Source organism: Bufo gargarizans, chromosome 6, assembly GCF_014858855.1.
Source record: "Bufo gargarizans isolate SCDJY-AF-19 chromosome 6, ASM1485885v1, whole genome shotgun sequence".
Taxonomy (NCBI): Eukaryota; Metazoa; Chordata; class Amphibia; order Anura; family Bufonidae; genus Bufo; species Bufo gargarizans.
In genome coordinates, this window is record NC_058085.1 from 62,118,846 (window position 1) to 62,139,775 (window position 20,930).

Sequence of the window (20,930 nt, forward strand, 5' to 3'; positions counted from 1 at the left end):
AACTCTTTGCTACTATGAAATTGAATTAGCAATAACATAATTTGCACCTCGAAAAGAAAGTAATTATCTATCATGAACATTGATTAATAAATCAAATTATATACAAAATCTGGATTAGGTAACCATTTATTGCGCATAATCATGGACATTGATGAGAGAATGAAACTGAATCATGAAGAATTGACATTATTTACAGCTATTTGCAATTAAAGAGCACTGATTCTTTTTTGGGATACAAAAAGGACGTTCCGCAGGATTATTGGATGAAATAGGCACATTAGGATCATACTGACCCTATTTTTTATGATTTGAGGGCTCGTTCACGCGACCGTATGGTTTTATCAGTGTTTTGCGGGCTGTTTTTAACGGATCCGTTTTTTTTTTTTGTTTTTGTTTTAGTAGTGGTTCCGTTCCGTTTTTCCGTATGGCATATACAGTATACACTACAAGAGAATTTAGACTAGAACCTTCAGACTCACAGGTGCATATCCATGAAGCAAACATAATTATAAAAACCAAGATGGCTGCACACCATTATACATACAAACAATAGAGCTAAGAAATGGGGGTCATTCTAAATAAAAGTGGTACAATAGCGACTATAAATTAGTTAATGGAAGCTCTTAGCGCACATATTTGATCAAACGTGTGTCGGGCCAATCTACCAGGCGTCAAGGTGGCTTCCGCAGATGGGTCCCTAACACTAAATATACCGCCTCTCTTTGGACTTACTTAAGCCTACAATATTCAGGGCAGTGTAGGAACCAGCTACATATGTATTCTGCTCAGAAGTCCCAGGTAGATGGGCGTGTTCAGTCTAAAAGAGGCGCTACCCTCATTATATACTACAAGAGAATTTAGACTAGAACCTTCAGAATTACAGGTGCATATCCATGAAGCAAGCATGATTATAAAAAATAAAATGGCTGCACACCATTATACATACAAACTATAGAGCTACGACATGGTATACAGTAATTACATTAAAAAAATTGGGCTGGGCATAACATTTTCAATAGATGGTTCCGCAAAATCGGAATGGCTACAGAAGACATACAAAGAACATTCCGTATGTGTTCCGTTTTTTTTTTTGCAGACCCATTGACTTGAATGGAGCCATGGAATGTGATTTGCGGGCAATAAATAGGACATCTTCTATCAATGGAACGGAAAAACGGAAATACGGAAACGGAATGCATACGGAGTACATTCAGTTTTTTGGGGGGAACCATTAAAATAAATGGTTCCATATACGGACCATATACGGAACGCAAAAAAAGTTCATGTGAACGAGCCCTAAGGGTCCATTCACACGTCCGTAGTGTATTGCGGATCCGCAATACACCCGGCTGGCACCCCCATATAACTACCAATTCTTGTCCGCAATTGAGGACAAGAATAGGACATGTTCTATTTTTTTCCTGCCCCATAGAGAATGAATGCGGACCCATTCTACGGACGTGTGAATGGACCCTTAGGGCTCGTTCACACGGCCGTATGTCTTTTTCAGTGTTTTGTGGGCCGTTTTTCATGGATCCGTTGTTCCGTTTTTTGTTTCTGCAGTTTTTTTTTTCTGTTCTGGTTTTCCGTTCCATTTTTCCGTATGGCATATACAGTATACAGTAATTACATAGAAAAAACATTATCAATAGATGGTTCCGCAAAAACGGAATGGATACAGAAGACATACGGTTGCGGACCCATTGACTTGAATAAAGCCACGGAACGTGATTTGCGGGCAATAATAGGACATGTTCTATCTTTCAACGGAAAAACGAAATACGGAAACAGAATGCATACGGATTACATTTTTTTTGCGGAACAATTGAAATGAATGGTTCCATATACAGACAGTATACGGAACGCAAAAAAAGGCCTGTATACAGAAAGCAAAAAACGTTTGTGTGAACGAGCCCTTATAGGGTTTTTTCTTGGGATTTAATGATATTGTGTATATAGGTTCAGGATGTGTCTAGTCACATCTATAACGGAGTGCCAGCCTACACCCAGCACAGCCCTATGTGCCGCTGGCAGTTAGTTTGCATCTGACTGAACAACACAGGGGAACACACAACGGATAGCTGACATACAGTATTAATTTGTGATGAGTACTCGCTTTTAAATACTCATTCCTATTTTATGTAAATATCTACCAATATATACATTTTTATTGTCTGCATTGATTTCATTTATACCTGGTACAGTTCCCAGTGATTCAGTGCCTGTTAACTTTTAGAAACATAATTATAATAATGTGCATGTTTAAAAATGCGGCATTGTAAGGTCTTTTTAGACAGGCCAACTTAACGGGCAATTATCAGGAACGAACTGTCCTTTCCTGATAATTCCCAGCTCGTCAGTAGAGGTGAGAGCTGCATGTACATGCAGCAATCATATCTTCTGTATAGGTCAAGCAGCTGTGATCGCTCATCCCCATAGAGATTGCTGATTTCTGGGCAGCAGAACCCCACCCACACTCCGCCCTTGCCCCGTTCCGTAAAACTGGAGTAAAATGCCATTGAAAAGTCACAGTTCTGGTGGATTTGCAACCTTTCTACGCCAAAAACCGCTCTAGGGCAAATAATGAATTTTCTCCATTATTTCAAATGTTGACCCTTCTATTTCAAGACTTCTGCAATTTGCCCTGGCATGCTGGATATCAGCTTCTGGACCAATGGTAACTCATTCTTCCCAGTCAGTGCTTGGAGTTTATCACAATTTCTGTGTTTTTCTTTGTCCACCCGCTTTTAAGGCTGGGTTCACACTTGAGCGTTGCGCAAACGCGCGTTTTACGCGCGTTTTTGACGCGCATTTTTATGCGCGTTTTTGTAATAGTAAACGCGCGTTTGACGCGCGTTTGTGTGATTCACTACAGTGTCCTATGGCCACAAACGCCCCAAAAGTCGCTCATGTACTTTTTGGAGCGTCGGGCGTTTTACAGCGCGATCGTACGCGCTGTAAAACGCCCAAGTGTGAACCATTCCCATAGGGAATCATTGGTTTCTCCTTGTTGAGCGTTTTACAGCGAGTAGGAACGCGCTGTAAAACGCTCAGGTGTGAACCCAGCCTTAAGGATTGACCTCAGGTTCTCATTGGGATCAAAATCTGGGGAGTTTCCTGGCCGTGGATCCAAAGTTTCAATGTTTTGTTCACCTAGCCACTTAGCACTCTTGACTTGTGACATGGTGCTCCATCATGCTGGAAAAAGCCTTGTTCCTTACCAGATTACTCCTGGATGGTTGGGAGAAGTTGCTCTTGGAGGAACTTTTGATCCAATTCCTTAGGCTAGGTCTACACGACGACATTTGTCCCGCGACATTTTGTTGCACCAATGTCGCGCGACAATTTTTATAATGGCAGTCTATGGTGTCGCACTGCAACATGCGACATGTTGCGACTGCGACGCGACAGTCGCAGAAAATCCATTCAAGATGGATTTTTCTGCGACTGTCGCGTCGCAGTCGCAACATGTCGCATGTTGCAGTGCGACACCATAGACTGCCATTATAAAAATTGTCGCGCGACATTAGTGCAACAAAATGTCGCGCGACAACTGTTGCGCCCTATTTGTCGCGCGACTTTTTGTCGCACGACAAATGTCGTCGTGTAGACCTAGCCTTATACATGGCAATGTTCTTGGGCAAAATTGTGAGTCCACTCCCTTGGATGAGAAAGGTCTCAGGATGCTAGAGTGCTAAATCAGTCGATCTTGATCGATTAGGATCTATCTTGGTCTTTTACTATGTAAAGTATATTTAACCTCAAACATTTCATCTTCATGTAGGGATCTCTCAAGAAACCAGTTGACTTTGCTTCACTCAAAAGACTTTATTGGACTCCAGAACATAAGGAACCTGTAAGTACAGAATTGATGGGAAAAGCAGAAATCACGCTATGGTTGATGAACCAGCGGTATGTTTCACACATGCAGATCTTCTATTCACCTTTCTTCTCTGCAGGTATCTAAGTCACAACCAGATTTGGATAATTGATGAATTATGGGATGTATCCCTGCCTGAGCTGCAGACGTTGTGAGTATTTTTATATTGAAGCATGCTTGTACTATTCAGAAATCATGGGCAAGCATCCCAAAACCCCAAAGTGACCCTACAATAAGACTACAGAATCCGATTTCCACTTTCTACCTGCCTAGAGTTGCTCCTGCCTGGCTATTACTGGTAATAATACCTAGATGCCTGTATTTATCAGTGACTGATAGCTTTCTCTGTAAAGGGCCCCTTTCACACGACCGTATTTTTGCTCCGCATCCAATCCGCATTTTTTGCGGCTTGGAGGCGGACTTATTCATTTCAACGGGGGGCCGCTAAAAATGCAGACAGCACACGGTGTGCTGTCCGCATCCGTATGTCCATTCCACAGCCCTGTAAAATAGAAAAAACATGTCCTATTCTTGTCCATTTTGCGGACAAGAATAGTCATTGTAACGGATCGTCACAGGCATGTTACAATGGGTCCGAAAAAAAAACTAAAACGGATGCAACATGGACATTGTCATCCATATTTTTGTGGATCTGCGATTTGTGGACAGCAAAATACATACGGTCAGGTGAATGCATCCTTAGGCCTCATGCACACAGCTGTTGTGCGGTCCCCAATGCACGGGCAACGTCCGCGTGGAGGCCGGGAGGGATCGAAACCCATTCAATTCCGTAATGCTTCCGTTGGGTTTTGTGCCTCCGTTCCGAACCGCAGCTCCGGACAGCATCCATGATGCGGGGAGCACACGGCCGTTGCCCGCATATTGCGGACCCGCTGTTTTCAGGCCACAATACGGCCACAGCCGGGCAACAGCCGCGTGCATGAGGCTTTAGTGTGTATACAGAGATAGCTGTCATTCACAGATAGCGGTACACAGGGGTGGTCTTAAGATCAGAAAAAAAGGTATAGGCCTCATACACACGACCGTTGTGTGTTTTGTGGTCCGCAAATTGCGGATCCGCAAAACACGGATGGCGTCCGTGTGAGTTCTGCCATTTGCGGAATAGCACGGACAGCCATTGATATAACTACCTATTCTTGTCCGCAAAATGGACAAGAATAGGTTATATTTTTTTTGCCGACCACGGAACGGAGCAACGGATGCAAATAGCACACTGAGTGCTGTCAGCATCTTTTGCGGCCCCGTTGAAGTGAATGGGTCGGCATCTAAGCCGCCAAAACTGCGGCCCGGATGCAGACCAAAACAACGGTCGTGTGCATGAGGCTATACATGTATATATTTCAAGTTTTACTGAATCTTTTCCCTTTATCTATTAACTATTTATCAACCTGCTCAGCCTGCAGATTGCACTGCAAATTTTAAAAAATAGCAAAACATAACATCCTATATACGGTATTTAATATCTCCATGATTGTGCTTAGCCACAGAATAAAGTTATTGTCATTTTTAACACACAATAAACAATGTAAAAGTGTAACAATACCATAATTGCTGACACCATCACCTCAGGTTTTTTTTTTTAGAACCCCTTCCTGATGCAGCAATTTTCTGCTTTTCATTTTTACTCCCTGCCTTCCCGGAGCTATAACTTTTTTTATTTTTCCGTACACATAGAAGTATGAGGGCCTGTTTTTTGCAGGACAATTTGAACTTTTTAATGGTACCATTTAATATTTCATATAATGTAGCTGGAAAAAAATTCTAAATTGGGTGAAATTGGAAAGAAGAAAATGTGATTCAGCCGTTGTTTTACGGGTTTTATTTTTACGGTGTGCCCTGTGCAGTAAACCTTCATTCTGTGGGTCAGTACGATTACAGCAACACCACATTTTATTAGTTTTTCTCTGGTTTTTTTCATATTAAAAAAAATAAATACTAGCCATAACATTCTGACCCCATACATTTTTTGGGGATATTAACGACGGCGACAGAGTCACACCGAAGAAGTGATCAGCCAGTGCTGCCGAGCAGCTAGTGATGGTCATCATGAGGATAGGCCATCATTTAGAAACCATTTTAAGCAGATATGTCAGAGCTAACAGATCTTCTTTACATAAAACAAAGAATGGTTGTTTTCCGCTTCTCTTTGTCTTCGTGTCCACAACCACAGTTTCATTACTATATTGCAGGGATCTGTCTGGCAATCGTGTGCCATGTGGTTGTCCCTTGAACCGTTTCGTTTCCCATTTGGCAGCAGGAGTGAAACTAGTCATGGACCCAGAGACAGAACATTGCCTTCATGATACCAGTATTCCTCTACTTCCCTGTGGTAAGAAACATGTAAAGCAACCCCCCTAGTTATGCCTCCTACGCTCGCCATACAACCTCCCACCCAGTGCCCCCACACAGTGAATATAATGCCTTTGTGCCCCCACACAGTGGTTATTCCCCCTTAGTGCCCCCACACAGTGGTTATGTCCCCTTAGTGCCCCCTTCAGAGTAGTTATGCCCCCTTAGTGCCTCTTTTGCTGTAGGTATGCCCCCTTATTCCCCCCCTGCACAGTAGTTATGCCTCCTTATTGCACAGCAGCATACCCCTTTTAAGAAAAAAAAAAAAAACTGTAATACTCAAGTAGCCCAATTTCCCCAATGTACTGATCACATCATGTTCTCCCTAGCAGGGGGGAACATCGCTGCTCAACAGAGAGCGCACAAGTCAGGGACAGGCCAGTCAATGATCTTTGGCCTGCGCACTTTTCCACTCCATCCAGCAGGGGCGATTATGTCAATGCATCACCCTGGGGAGAGCACAGGCTGGGAAACAAGGCACGGGCCTCCATGGATGACAGACATCCATTACAGCCTAGGCCTCCCTGCCACTGTGGGACCTGTAGCAGCAGCTGCTGCGGAGGTAGTTTCGCCTCCGAACAAGTTTGTGTCACCTCCAGTTTGCAAGACTGTCACAGGGGCTCAAGTTGCCCCCTTTGAATGGAGCGCCCGTCAGGCGTGCACATAGAGCGGCAGTCATGCGTGCGCACTTCCATTCCATTTAACACTATGGATCTGCCGGAGGTAGCCAAGTACTTGTACTTGGCTATCTCTGGCAGTCCCATAGACTGCCAGAGATAGTCCCAGTAGCCTCCATAATTCTTAACCCCTTAAGGACCGAGGACGTACCGGTACGCCCTATTTCCCGAGTCCTTAAGGACCGAGGACGTACCGGTACGTCCTGACTTAAAACCGTAACTCCGGCGCCGCGGGGGTTAATCGGAACGGGATTTCGGCTGAAATCATTCAGCCGCCATCCCGTAACAACGCAGGGGGGGGTCATTTGACCCCCCCGTATCGGCGATCGCAGAAAACCGCATGTCAATTCAGACCTGCGGTTTTCTGCGTTTCCGGTCCATTCGGGTGTCCTGTGACCCGATGAACCGGAAAAAGACTGCGATCGGTGGCGTAATTATACACCACCAATCGCAGTCCGAGGATTTGAGGAGGCGGTGCTGGCCCTGGTGCTGAACACTGCTGTCCAGGGTGCTGATTGGTGCAGGGGAGAGAGGCGCGAGATTCAAACTTCCTGCGCTCCTCTCTCCCCTCCTCTTCCTGTTCTGCACGAGCACCCGGCAGCATCGTCCAGCACCAGCTCCTGTGTCCCCCTAATCGGCATCCATCACCCTCCTGCACCCATCGCCACCCAGGTAGGTTAGGGTCAGTGAGGGAGAGGCACCGTTAGGCAGGGAAAGAAGGGAAAAGTAAGTTAGGAAAAAACAAAACAAAAAAAACTTATCCAAACTTCCATCTATCCATCTAACCCTAACCCAGACCCCCCCCTGCCACTTGCCCCCCCCCCACCAGCCCCCCCACCCCACACCCCACACCAGACCCCCCCCACCCACCCCCCACCAGCCCCCCCACCCCCCACCAGCCCCCCTCCTCACTTTTTTTTTTCTGCGTGCGCTGACTGGCCGGCACTTTTTAGCGTCCGTCCACTGTTAGCGCATCGCCCGCCCCACACCCCACCGACCGCTGATCAGCGTTGTACCGCTGATCAGCAAGTTTTAACTTTTTTTTTTCCTAACACTTGCCCTTTTTTTTTTGCCTTTTTTAGTACGCGAACACCCGTTGCCCACACACACACGCACATATAATAAAGTTTTACACACACGCACACCTACACGCACACACACCCATGGCCCGCCGGGTGTTCTCGGCCGAGGAGGCATATGCCCAGATTGCCTCCGACTCTGAGAGCCCCAGTGAGGATGAGGATGACCCCACGTTCCTCTTATCATCCGCATCCTCCTCATCATCATCGGATGACGATGAGCCACCAAGGCGGCGGAGACGCCGCCAGGCGGAGCCAGGGGCCCCACATGCTAGGGATCCTGTGGCCCACCCTAGTACGAGCCGCCCTGGGGTTCGTACTGGTTTCCCGGCCCACCAAATAAGTCCACCGGAGACCCCTGCCGATGAACTTAGCTGGTGTCCCCCAGTGGACTTTGAGCCTGAGATTCCGGATTTCGCTGGCAATCCTGGAATCCAGATTCCCACAGTGGGGTTTACTGAAATAGACTATTTTAGTTTTTTTTTCAGTAACCCACTGGTGAATTTGATGGTGGAGCAGACGAATCTGTACGCCCAACAGTTCGTCGCTCAAAACCCAGGCTCAGTTTTGGCTAGACCCGGTGGCTGGACGCCGGTCAGTGCAGCCGAAATGAGGACATTTTGGGGCCTCGTGCTGCATATGGGTCTAGTCCAAAAACCCAGTGTCAGACAATACTGGAGTGGGGACGTCTTGTACCAGACCCCACTGTACAGTATGGTCATGACACGTCACCGGTTTGAGGCCATCCGGAAATGTCTGCATTATTCCGATAATGCAGCATGTCCACCCCGAGGTGATCCTGCCTATGACCGGCTGTATAAGATACGGCCGGTCATCGATCACTTTGGGGCCACATTTCAGCAGGCCTACGTACCTGGAAGGGAGGTCGCGGTTGATGAGTCGCTCATTGCGTTCAAGGGGAGACTCAGTTTCCGCCAATATATTCCCACAAAGCGGGCGAGGTATGGCGTGAAGCTATACAAAATTTGTGAGAGTACCTCAGGGTACACTTACAAATTTCGTGTGTACGAGGGGCGAGATTCCCGTATTCAACCCCCAGAATGTCCCCCCACTCTGGGTGTTAGCGGGAAACTCGTGTGGGACCTTATGTACCCACTGCTGGATAGTGGTTACCACTTGTACGTGGATAACTTTTATACCAGCATTCCCTTGTTCAGGTCCCTTGCCGCCAGATCCACGTTCGCTTGTGGGACCGTGCGGAAAAATCAGCGCGGCCTCCCTGCCTACCCCCTCCAGGTACCTATCCCCAGGGGTGAGACCCGTGCACTTACCAGTGGAAACCTGTTGCTGGTCAGGTATAAGGACAAGAGGGATGTCCTTATGCTGTCCACAATCCACGGTAACGGCACCACCCCAGTCCCTGTGCGAGGTACCGCGGCAACGGTCCTCAAGCCCGATTGTATCGTCGACTACAATCGGTATATGGGAGGAGTTGATCTCTCTGATCAAGTCCTCACGCCATATAACGCCATGCGCAAAACCCGGGCATGGTACAAAAAAGTTGCGGTCTACTTGGTGCAGGTTGCCATGTACAACTCTTTTGTACTATCCCGAAGCGCTGGCAGCACAGGGACATTCCTCCAATTCTATGAGGCAGTCCTCAAGGACCTGATCTTTTCGGACCGGGAAAGAGCAGGCCGGAGTACCTCGGGAACTGGAGGCGCCCGGATCGTCCCTGGCCAACACTTTCCAGGTGTGGTCCCCCATACTGGAAAGAAGGGACGAACCCAAAAAAAGTGCAGAGTGTGTCACAAGAGGGGGATACGGAAGGACACCACAACTCAGTGTGACACGTGCCCCGATCATCCGGGCCTCTGCATTATCAATTGCTTCAGGGAGTATCACACTTCCATGGAGTACTACATTTTTATAATCCCCAACAGTTCACTAGAGAACATAAAACACTATGGCTCTCAGACTTTGGAGACACGAAAACTATTTTTCTTTCCCCAAAAAATATTAGTTTTAGTGCAGGCATCCTCAAACTGCGGCCCTCCAGATGTTGTAAAACTATAACTCCCAGCATGCCCAGACAACCTACAGCCATCATCAGGGCATAGTGGGAATTGTAGTTTTACAACATCTGGAGGGCCGCAGTTTTAGGATGCCTGCTTAGTGTGTCCAAAGTCTGAGAGCCATACATATTGGGCATCGTCGCGTGCGTAAAAGTCGTCGCTATAAAAATAACTTTTGACCAAACGCCTCGGATGAACGGTGTTAAAAATATAAAATAAAAACTGTGCCAAAACACCTATTTTTGGGCAAAATTTCAATTTAAATCCATTTTGCCGGTAATAAAGCAAGGGTTAACAGCCAAACAAAACTCAATATTTATGGCCCTGATTCTGTAGTTTGCAGAAACACCCCATATGTGGTCGTAAATGGCTATATAGCCGCACGGCAGGGCATAGAACGAAGGGAACGCCATACGGTTTCTGGAAGGCAGATTTTGATGGACAGTTTTTTTTTTGACACCATGTCCCATTAGAAGCCCCCCCTGATGTAGCCTAGACTAGAAACTCCAAAAAAGTGACCCCATCTAAGAAACTACACCCCTCAAGGTATTCAAAAGTTACTTTACAAACTATGTTAACCCTTTAGGTGTTCCACAAAACTAAATAGCGAATGTAGAAACAATTTTAGAATTTAATTTTTTTGTTACATTGCCTCAAAAAAGAGTAATATAGAGCAACCAAAAATCATATTTACCCCTAAAATAGTCCCAAAACAACAACCACCTTATCCCGTAGTTTCCTAGATGGGGTCACTTTTATGGAGTTTCTACTCTAGGGGTGCATCAGGGGGCTTGAAAGGGTACATGGTGTAAATAAACCAGTCCAGCAAAATCTGCCTTCCAAAAACCATATGGCGTTCCCCTTCTTCTATGTCCTGCCGTTTAGCCAAATAGTAGTTTACCACCACATATGGGGTGTTTCTGCAAACTACAGAATCAGGGCAACCCATTTTGAGTGTTGTTTGGCAGTTAACCCTTCTTTTACTCCTGGAAAAAATTGATTATATTGGAAAATTTTCCAAAAAATAGAAATTTCAAAATTGTTTCTCCATCTGCCATTAACTCTTGTGGAACACCTAAAGGGTTAACAAAGTTTGTAAACCCAGTTTTGAATACCTTGAGGGGTGTACTTTCTTAGATGGAGTCACTTTTCTGAAATTTCTATTCTAGGGGTGCAACAGGGGGCTTCAAATGGGACATGGTATAAACAAAACCAGTCCTGCAAAATCTGCCTTCCAAAACCCATATGGTGTTCCCCTCCTTCTATGTGCTACCGTTCGGCCAAACAGTAGTTTACGACCACATATGGGGTGTTTCTGCAAACTACAGAATCAGGGCAACCCATTTTGAGTGTTGTTTGGCAGTTAACCCTTGTTTTACTCCTGGAAAAAATTGATTATATTGGAAAATTTTCCAAAAATAGAAATTTCTAAATTGTTTCTCCATCTGCCATTAACTCTTGTGGAACACCTAAAGGGTTAACAAAGTTTGTAAACCCAGTTTTGAATACCTTGAGGGGTGTACTTTCTTAGATGGAGTCACTTTTCTGAAATTTCTATTCTAGGGGTGCAACAGGGGGCTTCAAATGGGACATGGTATAAACAAAACCAGTCCTGCAAAATCTGCCTTCCAAAACCCATATGGTGTTCCCCTCCTTCTATGTGCTACCGTTCGGCCAAACAGTAGTTTACCACCACATATGGGGTGTTTCTGCAAACTACAGAATCAGGGCAACCCATTTTGAGTGTTGTTTGGCAGTTAACCCTTGTTTTACTCCTGGAAAAAATTGATTATATTGTAAAATTTTCCCAAAAATAGAAATTTCTAAATTGTTTCTCCATCTGCCATTAACTCTTGTGGAACACCTAAAGGGTTAACAAAGTTTGTAAACCCAGTTTTGAATACCTTGAGGGGTGTACTTTCTTAGATGGAGTCACTTTTCTGAAATTTCTATTCTAGGGGTGCAACAGGGGGCTTCAAATGGGACATGGTATAAACAAAACCAGTCCTGCAAAATCTGCCTTCCAAAACCCATATGGTGTTCCCCTCCTTCTATGTGCTACCGTTCGGCCAAACAGTAGTTTACGACCACATATGGGGTGTTTCTGCAAACTACAGAATCAGGGCAACCCATTTTGAGTGGTGTTTGGCAGTTAACCCTTGTTTTACTCCTGGAAAAAATTGATTATATTGGAAAATTTTCCAAAAAATAGAAATTTCAAAATTGTTTCTCCATCTGCCATTAACTCTTGTGGAACACCTAAAGGGTTAACAAAGTTTGTAAACCCAGTTTTGAATACCTTGAGGGGTGTACTTTCTTAGATGGAGTCACTTTTCTGAAATTTCTATTCTTGGGGTGCAACAGAGGGCTTCAAATGGGACATGGTATAAACAAAACCAGTCCTGCAAAATCTGCCTTCCAAAACCCATATGGTGTTCCCCTCCTTCTATGTGCTACCGTTCGGCCAAACAGTAGTTTACGACCACATATGGGGTGTTTCTGCAAACTACAGAATCAGGGCAACCCATTTTGAGTGTTGTTTGGCAGTTAACCCTTGTTTTACTCCTGGAAAAAATTGATTATATTGGAAAATTTTCCAAAAAATAGAGATTTCAAAATTGTTTCTCTATCTGCCATTAACTCTTGTGGAAGACCTAAAGGGTTAATAAAGTTTGAAAAAATAGTTTTGAATACCTTGAGGGGTGTAGTTTCTAGAATGGGGTCATTTTTGGGAGGTTTCTATTATCTAAGCCTCACAATATGACTTCAAACCTGAACTGGTCCATAAAAAGTGGGATTTTGAAGATTTCTCAAAAATTTCAAAATTTGCTTCTAAACTTCTAAGCCTTGTAACATCCCCAAAAAATAAAATATCATTCCCAAAATGCTACAAACATGAAGTAGACATATGGGGAATGTAAAGTCATCACAATTTTTGGGGGTATTACTATGTATTACAGAAGTAGAGAAACTGAAACTTTGAAATTTGCTAATTTTTCTAAATTTTTGGTAAAAAATGTATTTTTTTATGCAAAAAAAATAACTTTTTTGACCCAATTTTAGCAGTGTCATGAAGTACAATATGTGACGAAAAAACAATCTCAGAACGGCCTGGGTAAGTCAAAGCGTTTTAAAGTTATGAGCACTTAAAGTGACACTGGTCAGATTTGCAAAAAATGGCCCGGTCCTTAAGGTGAAAATGAGCCCGGTCCTTAAGGGGTTAAATGGAAACGTTTGGAACAACAAGGACTCTTTCTAAAGTTGGCCACCCCACCAAAATAAGAGAAGAGGGAGAAGAGGGCCTTGGTATGAGAGGTGACCAATAATCTAATTGTCACTCTGGCTGAGCTTGAAAACTCCTGTGTGCAGATGAAGAAACTTCCAGAAGTTCAACAATTACTGCAGCACTCCACCAATCTTGGTTTTATGACACACTGGCCATAACCAAGTCTCTCTTCAGCCCAAAAAAGATGAAAGCCTACCTGGAGTCTGCAAAAAAAGCCCCTAAAAGACTGTGAGAAACAAGATTCTCTGGTCTAAGTATACTAAGATTGAACTTTCTGGCCTGAATTCTAAGCATCATGTTTGGTGGAAACCAGACACTGGTCATCACCTGCCCAATACCATCCCCACAGTGAAGCATGGTGGTGGCAGGATCATGCTGAACAGAACAAAATGAAAACCTCATCCAGAGTGCTCTGGACCTCAAACTGGGCCGAAGGTTCACCTTCCAACAAGACAATGACCCTAAGCACACAGCCTAGACAACACAGGAGTGGCTTAGAGACAACTCTGTGAATGTCCTTGAGTATCCCAGCTAGAACTCTGACTTGAACCCAATTAAAACATCTCTGGAAAGACCCGAAAATGCTTGTCCACTGACGGTCTCCCTTCAACTTGACAGAGTTGAGGGCATTGCTAGCCCAAAACCGGGCTAGATACCAGAATGCTTTGCCTACTGTCCTGAACACTGTGTCTGCGGTGGCATATTCAACTGTATCGTCCGTCTCAAGACGGGGAAACAGTTGAATATTGCGGTGGGGCATAGGTACCCCACAGTTTCATCTAATAGGCCCGTGGTCTGCCATCACAAACAACTGTAGATAGTGGCTGTCAGGTATTTAATTTGTTTTATTTGTCACTATGACTATGGATATTACTGGGGTGCTATGGATACTACTGGGGTGCTATATGGGTCAGGGGCATTATAAGTTCTGGGGCACTGCAGGGGAGATTATAACTACTGAGGCACTACAGGGGTCAGGGGCACAATAGGGGACATTTTAACTACTGGGGTCACTACACCAGCCATATTAACTACTGGGGCACTGTAGGGGCATTTTAAGTACTAGGGGCACTAATGGGGCATTCTTGTATAATTATTGGGGGCATTGTAGGGGATATTACTAATGAGGGCACTCTGGGAGAGAATTAAAATATTATTGGTGAGACTTTTATATTACTATGGGATACTATCTGTATGGCACTATTATCTCTGCAGTATATTAGTTGGGGGCATTGGGGGCACAGTATTGGGGGTAGCAATAGTATAAAACTGCTGGGGCACCAGGGTGGGGAGCATGATATAAAAGTGAGGAACCTAAGATGAATAGAAAGGATAACATTTAGATCAGAGGAGACATTACCTGTGAGGAACTGGAAGTAATAGGCATGTGGTGCTGTATAATCTTGTATATAAGCAAGTAACATATTGCATGTCTTTAGTGCTAGCACATGGCGGTCGGGGGATATTTGGCACACATGCATTAGGGCTTTGAGACCCTAGCAATGCATTGAGACCCTAGCAATGCCCCTGACAGAGTTTGCTTGAGAAGATCTATAGAGAACAATGACAGAAAAATAATCTAATCTAGGTGTGCAGACCTTGTGGCATCATATGTGCAATGGACAGTGGATTTGGATCCACTGTACCAATTGACCAGTTTGGCTTTGGGCTAGCTCTAAGGGCGTTATTCTGGCAGTTCCCTGATTTTCACATTTTAATCCTTATAGAGGGAACTTTTTTTCTCTGCAGGGGAGCCACCAGGTCGCTACCTCTTGGAATAGTCCCAGTGTAGTTGGCTGCTAATCCACTGGGCACAGACACCAGTGCAAAGCGCAAAGGTGACAGGCAATACTCATAGTCAGGAAACAGGTCGGGGTCAGGGCAGGCAGAGTTCATGCGTACAGTATCTGTAAAAAAAAGTCTGGGGTCAGGCAGGCACTAGAGGGTCAATACGTAAATAGGCAGGGGAGGATTAGAGTCAGTTAACAGGCAGAGTTCAGTACACATGCAGACAGACTGTAAAGCACACCTTCACTAGGACTAGCTAGCTGGAATACCTGTTGCTCAGCCACCTCTCTATTGGGAATGGCTCCTTATATATCCACAGGTGCCCAGCCATTAGCTGGAGAAGGTAGTGTTTAGGAGCGCTGGCCCCTTAAGGGCCTGGAAGTGCACATGTGATCTCTATTTTAGAGAGTAAGAGGCATGGCAGCAAGACTGCGACCTCCAATGCCAGGCACAGGACCCCAGCATGCAGCCCTGCCACTGGAAGGCAGGGAAGACTCAGTTCGGCTGGGCCACTGGGCAACAGCAGAGTAAGTGATGTGGCACCCTTGTCCACCCCAGATGGCTGGCATGGAGCGCCGCCATGACATTACCCAAGAAGACTGGAGGTTGTAATCACTGACAAAGGTGCTTCAGTACTGAGTAAAGAGGCTGAATACTTATGTCAATGCAAAATTTTAGTTTTTCTTTCTCGTAAATTAGCAAAGAGCATTCTGTTTTCCCTTTCTCATTATAGGGTGTTTGTTGAGTACAAAATGATGAGGGAAAATTGTTTTTTTTAGCACATGGCCGCAACATAACAAAATGTGAAAAAAATGAAAGGGTCTGAAGACTTTCCAAATGCATTCTATCAGAACTGTATGGCAACTTGACCCTCACTGGACCTGTTGTATTACTTTGGGGAATGGCCACCAATGCAGAGTGGTCAATGCTCTAGATGACTATGCTTCTCTGTGTGATAATATTTGTCCTGTCTTTTTCCAGCAGATAAATATGTGTCATGTTTGAGAGGACCCTCTGACTCTGCTGTGCATTACTCTATTGTGACTCCGACCTCTCTCTCCATGGAAGCCTGCCTCGCTCTTTGCTTTAGTCATGGTTACTCATATTACAGTAGAGACGATATACAGCGATGTCTTTGTGGCTCTGTGTCATCACAAGTCAATGGCTCCTGTGTGGGAATATGTTCAAGAAGTGGAGAAAGAAACACGTGTAATAAAACTATCATACAAGAGCCGCGGTCTGTCCAGGTGAAGAAAGATTTTTATGAAGTCTTAACCGTAAATCTGTCTCACAAATATAAGTCTGGTGTATTCATGAGGAGAGCGTTGTGTACTGTATGTGCAGCAAGTCCCTTAGGAGCCAGTGAAGAGGATGGGAGTGGTAGTGGCCCTGATGAGGTCTTGTGTCACGTGTATTCCCTCAGGCCGTTTCTCCCTAGGGATTGGTGCAGTGGAAAGGTGGATTGAAGTAAATGTACAGTTCGAAAGTCTTTACTTTGCGGAAGATAACTTCCAGCAGTATTGAGAAAAAAGTGTGGTGGCTGGTTGTGTGGCAATTAATGGCACTTACAGGCACTTGTGGATTCACGTGTCCACTGTGTGATACAGGCTGGAGGTTAGTCTGGCCTGTGGTTATTCTAGGTCAGTAATGGCTAATGTCCGGTACTCCAGCTATGGCGAAACTACAACTCCCAGCATGTTCCATTCTATGGAGTTCTGAGAACAGCCAAGCAAGTGTACATGTTGGAAATCATAGTTTTACCACAGCTGGAGTTCCGGAGGCTAGCCATCACAGTTCTAGGTGATGAGTGCCTGACCTGTTTTCTCTCACTAGCAGTAAGGTCTGTATCGCTGAGAGTTTGCTGCTCCCTCTGCTATCCTGCCTTCTGAAGCTTCTTGGAAGCAGTGTTCTTGATTCTGGTAATCTCTTGGAGTACTGGTCTCATAGGAGAACTAGATCTGGTCCCTTGGAGTAGGAGCTCTGACATGTGCTTCCTACCTCCTTTTTGTCTGAACTCGAACTCCCTCTCCGGGCAGGAAGCAGGACCACCCCACTCCTACTAGAAAGGGGACGAACAGGGTGGTTATCCAACCTGCCAACCATACCTCTTGACATCCAATGTATGTGTTATGAAAAGGTTCTAAAATGTCCAGTATTTCTTCTGTATCCAATCTTCATGGCTTTCTAGGTCTCTGGTTACTACCACTGAATACTACTTGTTTACTTTACATGGTTATGTGATGATCACCCAGATACACGGGTGACAAGACAGAGCTCCGATAACTGTACTGTAGTGTACTGCATCTATAATCCGTCCTTCACCGGCTTGTCCATCACTTGACCAGCAGGGGCCTAGCTACCATGGAAGCAGGGGAAGCTGCTTCTACAGGGCACAAACTCAGGGTTACTGTAACAGCGGCTGCTGTGGGCCGATATTCCCCTGCTTACAGCCGCAGTCCCGGGCGCCGTGTTCAGTGGTGACCTGTATGACGGTCCCTCCTGTGACAGAGGTTAGAAGATCTGAGAGACTGGCTGCACGTTAGGTTATCTGACAGCCTATCTGTTTTCACTTGTTGCAGTGTTGTTGTTGGTAATGACCACACCTCTTGTTTCAGGTGTAGCTTGTGGTCATTACTGCTCCTCAATTTAGTTTGGACTCACACTTCATACCATGCGGTTGATATTATATGCTTGGAGTTGGAATAGCTAGTGTGTGATCCTCATCTGAGTTCCTGCTCATCCATTTTCTATTGAAGATAAGTGTACTTCCCTTTGTATTTTGTTGTTCCCATTTGCTCGTTGTTTTTTTCTAGGCCTCAGGGAGACGCTGGTTTGTCCATCTGGGAAGGAACCAGTGGTCTCAGTCCCTGTCACTACTCCTAGGGATGTTCAGCGTTACTAGGGCCTAGGTTTACGGTGTATGAATATTCCCACCTTCAGGGTCTATTCATACTGACAGGAGTCAGGGCTAGGTTTAGGGTTTCCTAGGTGGTGACTGTTTCCCTTTCCCTAGCCGTGAGGCCTAGTTTATGGTCATTTTCCTTCTGTTGTCATTCTATGTACCTCCCCTCATCCTACACTGTGACAATCTGCTGCCAGTGTTTCCTTTCAGCCCTGGCCACAGCATGCTTATTGGTTGTTTCGTGCAGCATTTCCTTAAGGGTGGCGCACGTCACTTCCTGTGTTTTATGGTTTGGATCATGTTACATCACCAACCAATCCTAGCCCTCCAGCACATATATAAGTGGCTCAGCCCCCTTTCCAGATTACTCAGTGTCAAGGTCCTTGTGTCCTGCTAAGTTTCCTGATATTTGCTTGTGTTCCTGTGTTCCTGACTCGTACTTGTGTTCCTGAACTCTGCTACTTGTTTGTCAACCCGGATTCCCTGGCCTGTACCTGTGCTGCCTGCCCTGACCTATTGCCTGTCTGGCTTCGCCTCTGCCTCATCCTTCGGTCCTGCCCTTTTGCTCCTGGTAACGACTCAGCCTTCTGACAACGCCTGTACCTCTAGTACCTTTCTCAGGTATCTCCTGCACCGCCTGGACCAGCTGCCTTGTGTGCCTATCCTCCTCAAGAGGTAGTGACCTGGTGTTCCCCTCAGGAAAGTCTATTCCCACCATCAGGGGTACTGTGAAGATCGAGGGGTTCACTTAGACAACGCACTTAGAGGAAGTAGGACACGTGGCACAGTGGGTTCACACCCGCTGGTTCGTGACAGTTACACCACTGGTGACCAGGACAGACTTTAATTCCTGTAACTAAAAAATGATGGTTCCTATTGAAGAGATCTTGAAAACCATTAGGAATTGATAGAAAAAGTATATTAGAAAATTGTATACACATTTCGTTTGCTGAGGCTAGTGAATGGCTGCAGTGGTCCACGTGACCTGATACATGATGTCACATTTGTGCCAGGACCTATGGTGGTGGAACGAAGCTCCTTTCAAGAGGATACAAAAATTTAGCCGTAGTTAATTTTGTTTTTCTGTGATTATGGCATTCTGCTGGCACAGGTATTGGCTTTCATTATAGGATTGTGTACCTTTACTTGTGTAGGGGTTTAGAAAGATAGCCGTGGGCCAAACCACTCTTTGCTCAACGGCCATTATAGCTGTATAGGCACCAGGTGTGCTTGGATCACGTCAACTTCCTGAAGTAAAGATCGTATGAAGCACACTGCAGTACCTGGCAACATCATATGACCATCTCCCTCCTTTTCACCCACGATAATCCTTAAGTAAATTTGCTGGGATTATTGTCATGCACTTGTCAGGCTCCAAAGGTTCCAATATTGGCTGTAATCATGTTTTAATATTGTTGCTGTAGTTTATAATCCGTGTTTTTTATGCCATCACATGATCTTTGATTACAGACCATATTGTGAGAACAGTTAGTAGACTTGAAGGCTTCTCTGATGATTCTTTATCAGGACTATTTTGTATTAGGATACTTTTATGTTGTGTTTACCCTGCATATTTGCAGTATTTGCTGGTAAGCCTATGTATACGTTTGACCTTAAAGGGCTTCTGTCACCCCACTAAACTTTTTTTTTTTTGTGTACTTATAATCCCTATCCTGCGATATTGCTATACCTTATGTTATTAATAATTTCCGTTTAGTAGATTTAGCAAAAAAAGTACTTTTATGATATGCTAATTACCTTTCTACCAGCAAGTAGGGCGTCTACTTGCTGGTAGCAGCCGCGGAAAATCGCCCCCTCCTCTTGTTGATTGACAGGGCCAGCCGCGATCTCCTCCTCCGGCTGGCCCTGTCAGCATTTCAAAAATCGCGCGCCTGTGTTGATTCGGCACAGGCGCTCTGAGATAAGGAGGCTCGCCTTCTCAGCACTCCCTCAGTGCGCCTGCGCCCATGACGTAGCCGAAAGAGAAGACGTCAGTGGCGCAGGCGCACTGAGGGAGTGCTGAGGAGGCGAGCCTCCTTATCTCAGAGCGCCTGCGCCGAATCGACACAGGCGCGTGATTTTTAAAAAAGCTGACAGGGCCAGTCGGAGGAGATCGCGGCTGGCCCTGTCAATCAACAAGAGGAGGGGGCGGTTTTCCGCGGCTGCTACCAGCAAGTAGACGCCCTACTTGCTGGTAGAAAGGTAATTAGCATATCATAAAAGTACTTTTTTTTTTTAAATCTACTGAACGAAAATTATTAATAACATAAGGTATAGCAATATTGCAGGATAGGGATTATAAGTAGACCAAAAAAAAATAAAAAATCAGTTTAGTGGGGTGACAGAAGCCCTTTTAAGGTCAAACGTATCCATAGGCCTCTGTTCAATCGACAGAGGCCAAAAGAGTGTCCTTTTGGCATCCATCAGGCTGGTATATTTTGAAGTGCGTTATTCCATGCAGAGGAATCCAGTAAAAAAAACTAAAAAACATGCATAATATGTTTGTGGAAGCCTATGGGTGGAAAATACTACTCTATGCCTAGTCAGTGGCATCCGTTGGAGGAATATGATAGGAAATGCTCCCAACCTGTACCTCCAACTGACACTGAAGAACGCAGTGTGAATAGAACCTTACACTGGATACGCGCTACATAGTTCTTGACCGAACACAAATTCAGACAACAGCTATTCCTTCCTACCCCCACATACACATGCACCCTCAGCTTGACTGTGTGTACTCTGTATAGGGAGAGGTAGGTAAACCACTTCTGGTGGTAGCTAGTCTTCTCTGAGAGCAAAAATAATTTGAGTGGAGCAGGATCCAACTGCTCAGTCATTCTTTCCTCCTGACATCTGCTGTCGTGGGAAAGTTTGGATACCAACATATACTTTAGATGGCTCGTTATTCTTTT

At 45.1% G+C, this 20,930-nt stretch overlaps 1 protein-coding gene across 1 annotated transcript in view; it reads left to right on the forward strand.

Annotated features, from left to right (window-relative positions):
- The window catches only part of LOC122941967 (polycystin-1-like), a 103,461-nt gene that overhangs the window by 15,054 nt on the left and 67,477 nt on the right, over nt 1-20,930 (forward strand). Inside the window, exons 3-6 of the mRNA XM_044299462.1 lie at nt 3,785-3,856; nt 3,960-4,031; nt 6,091-6,230; nt 16,098-16,363. Of these exons, the coding sequence (XP_044155397.1) occupies nt 3,785-3,856; nt 3,960-4,031; nt 6,091-6,230; nt 16,098-16,363 (550 nt within the window). The remainder of the gene's footprint in view (nt 1-3,784; nt 3,857-3,959; nt 4,032-6,090; nt 6,231-16,097; nt 16,364-20,930) is intronic.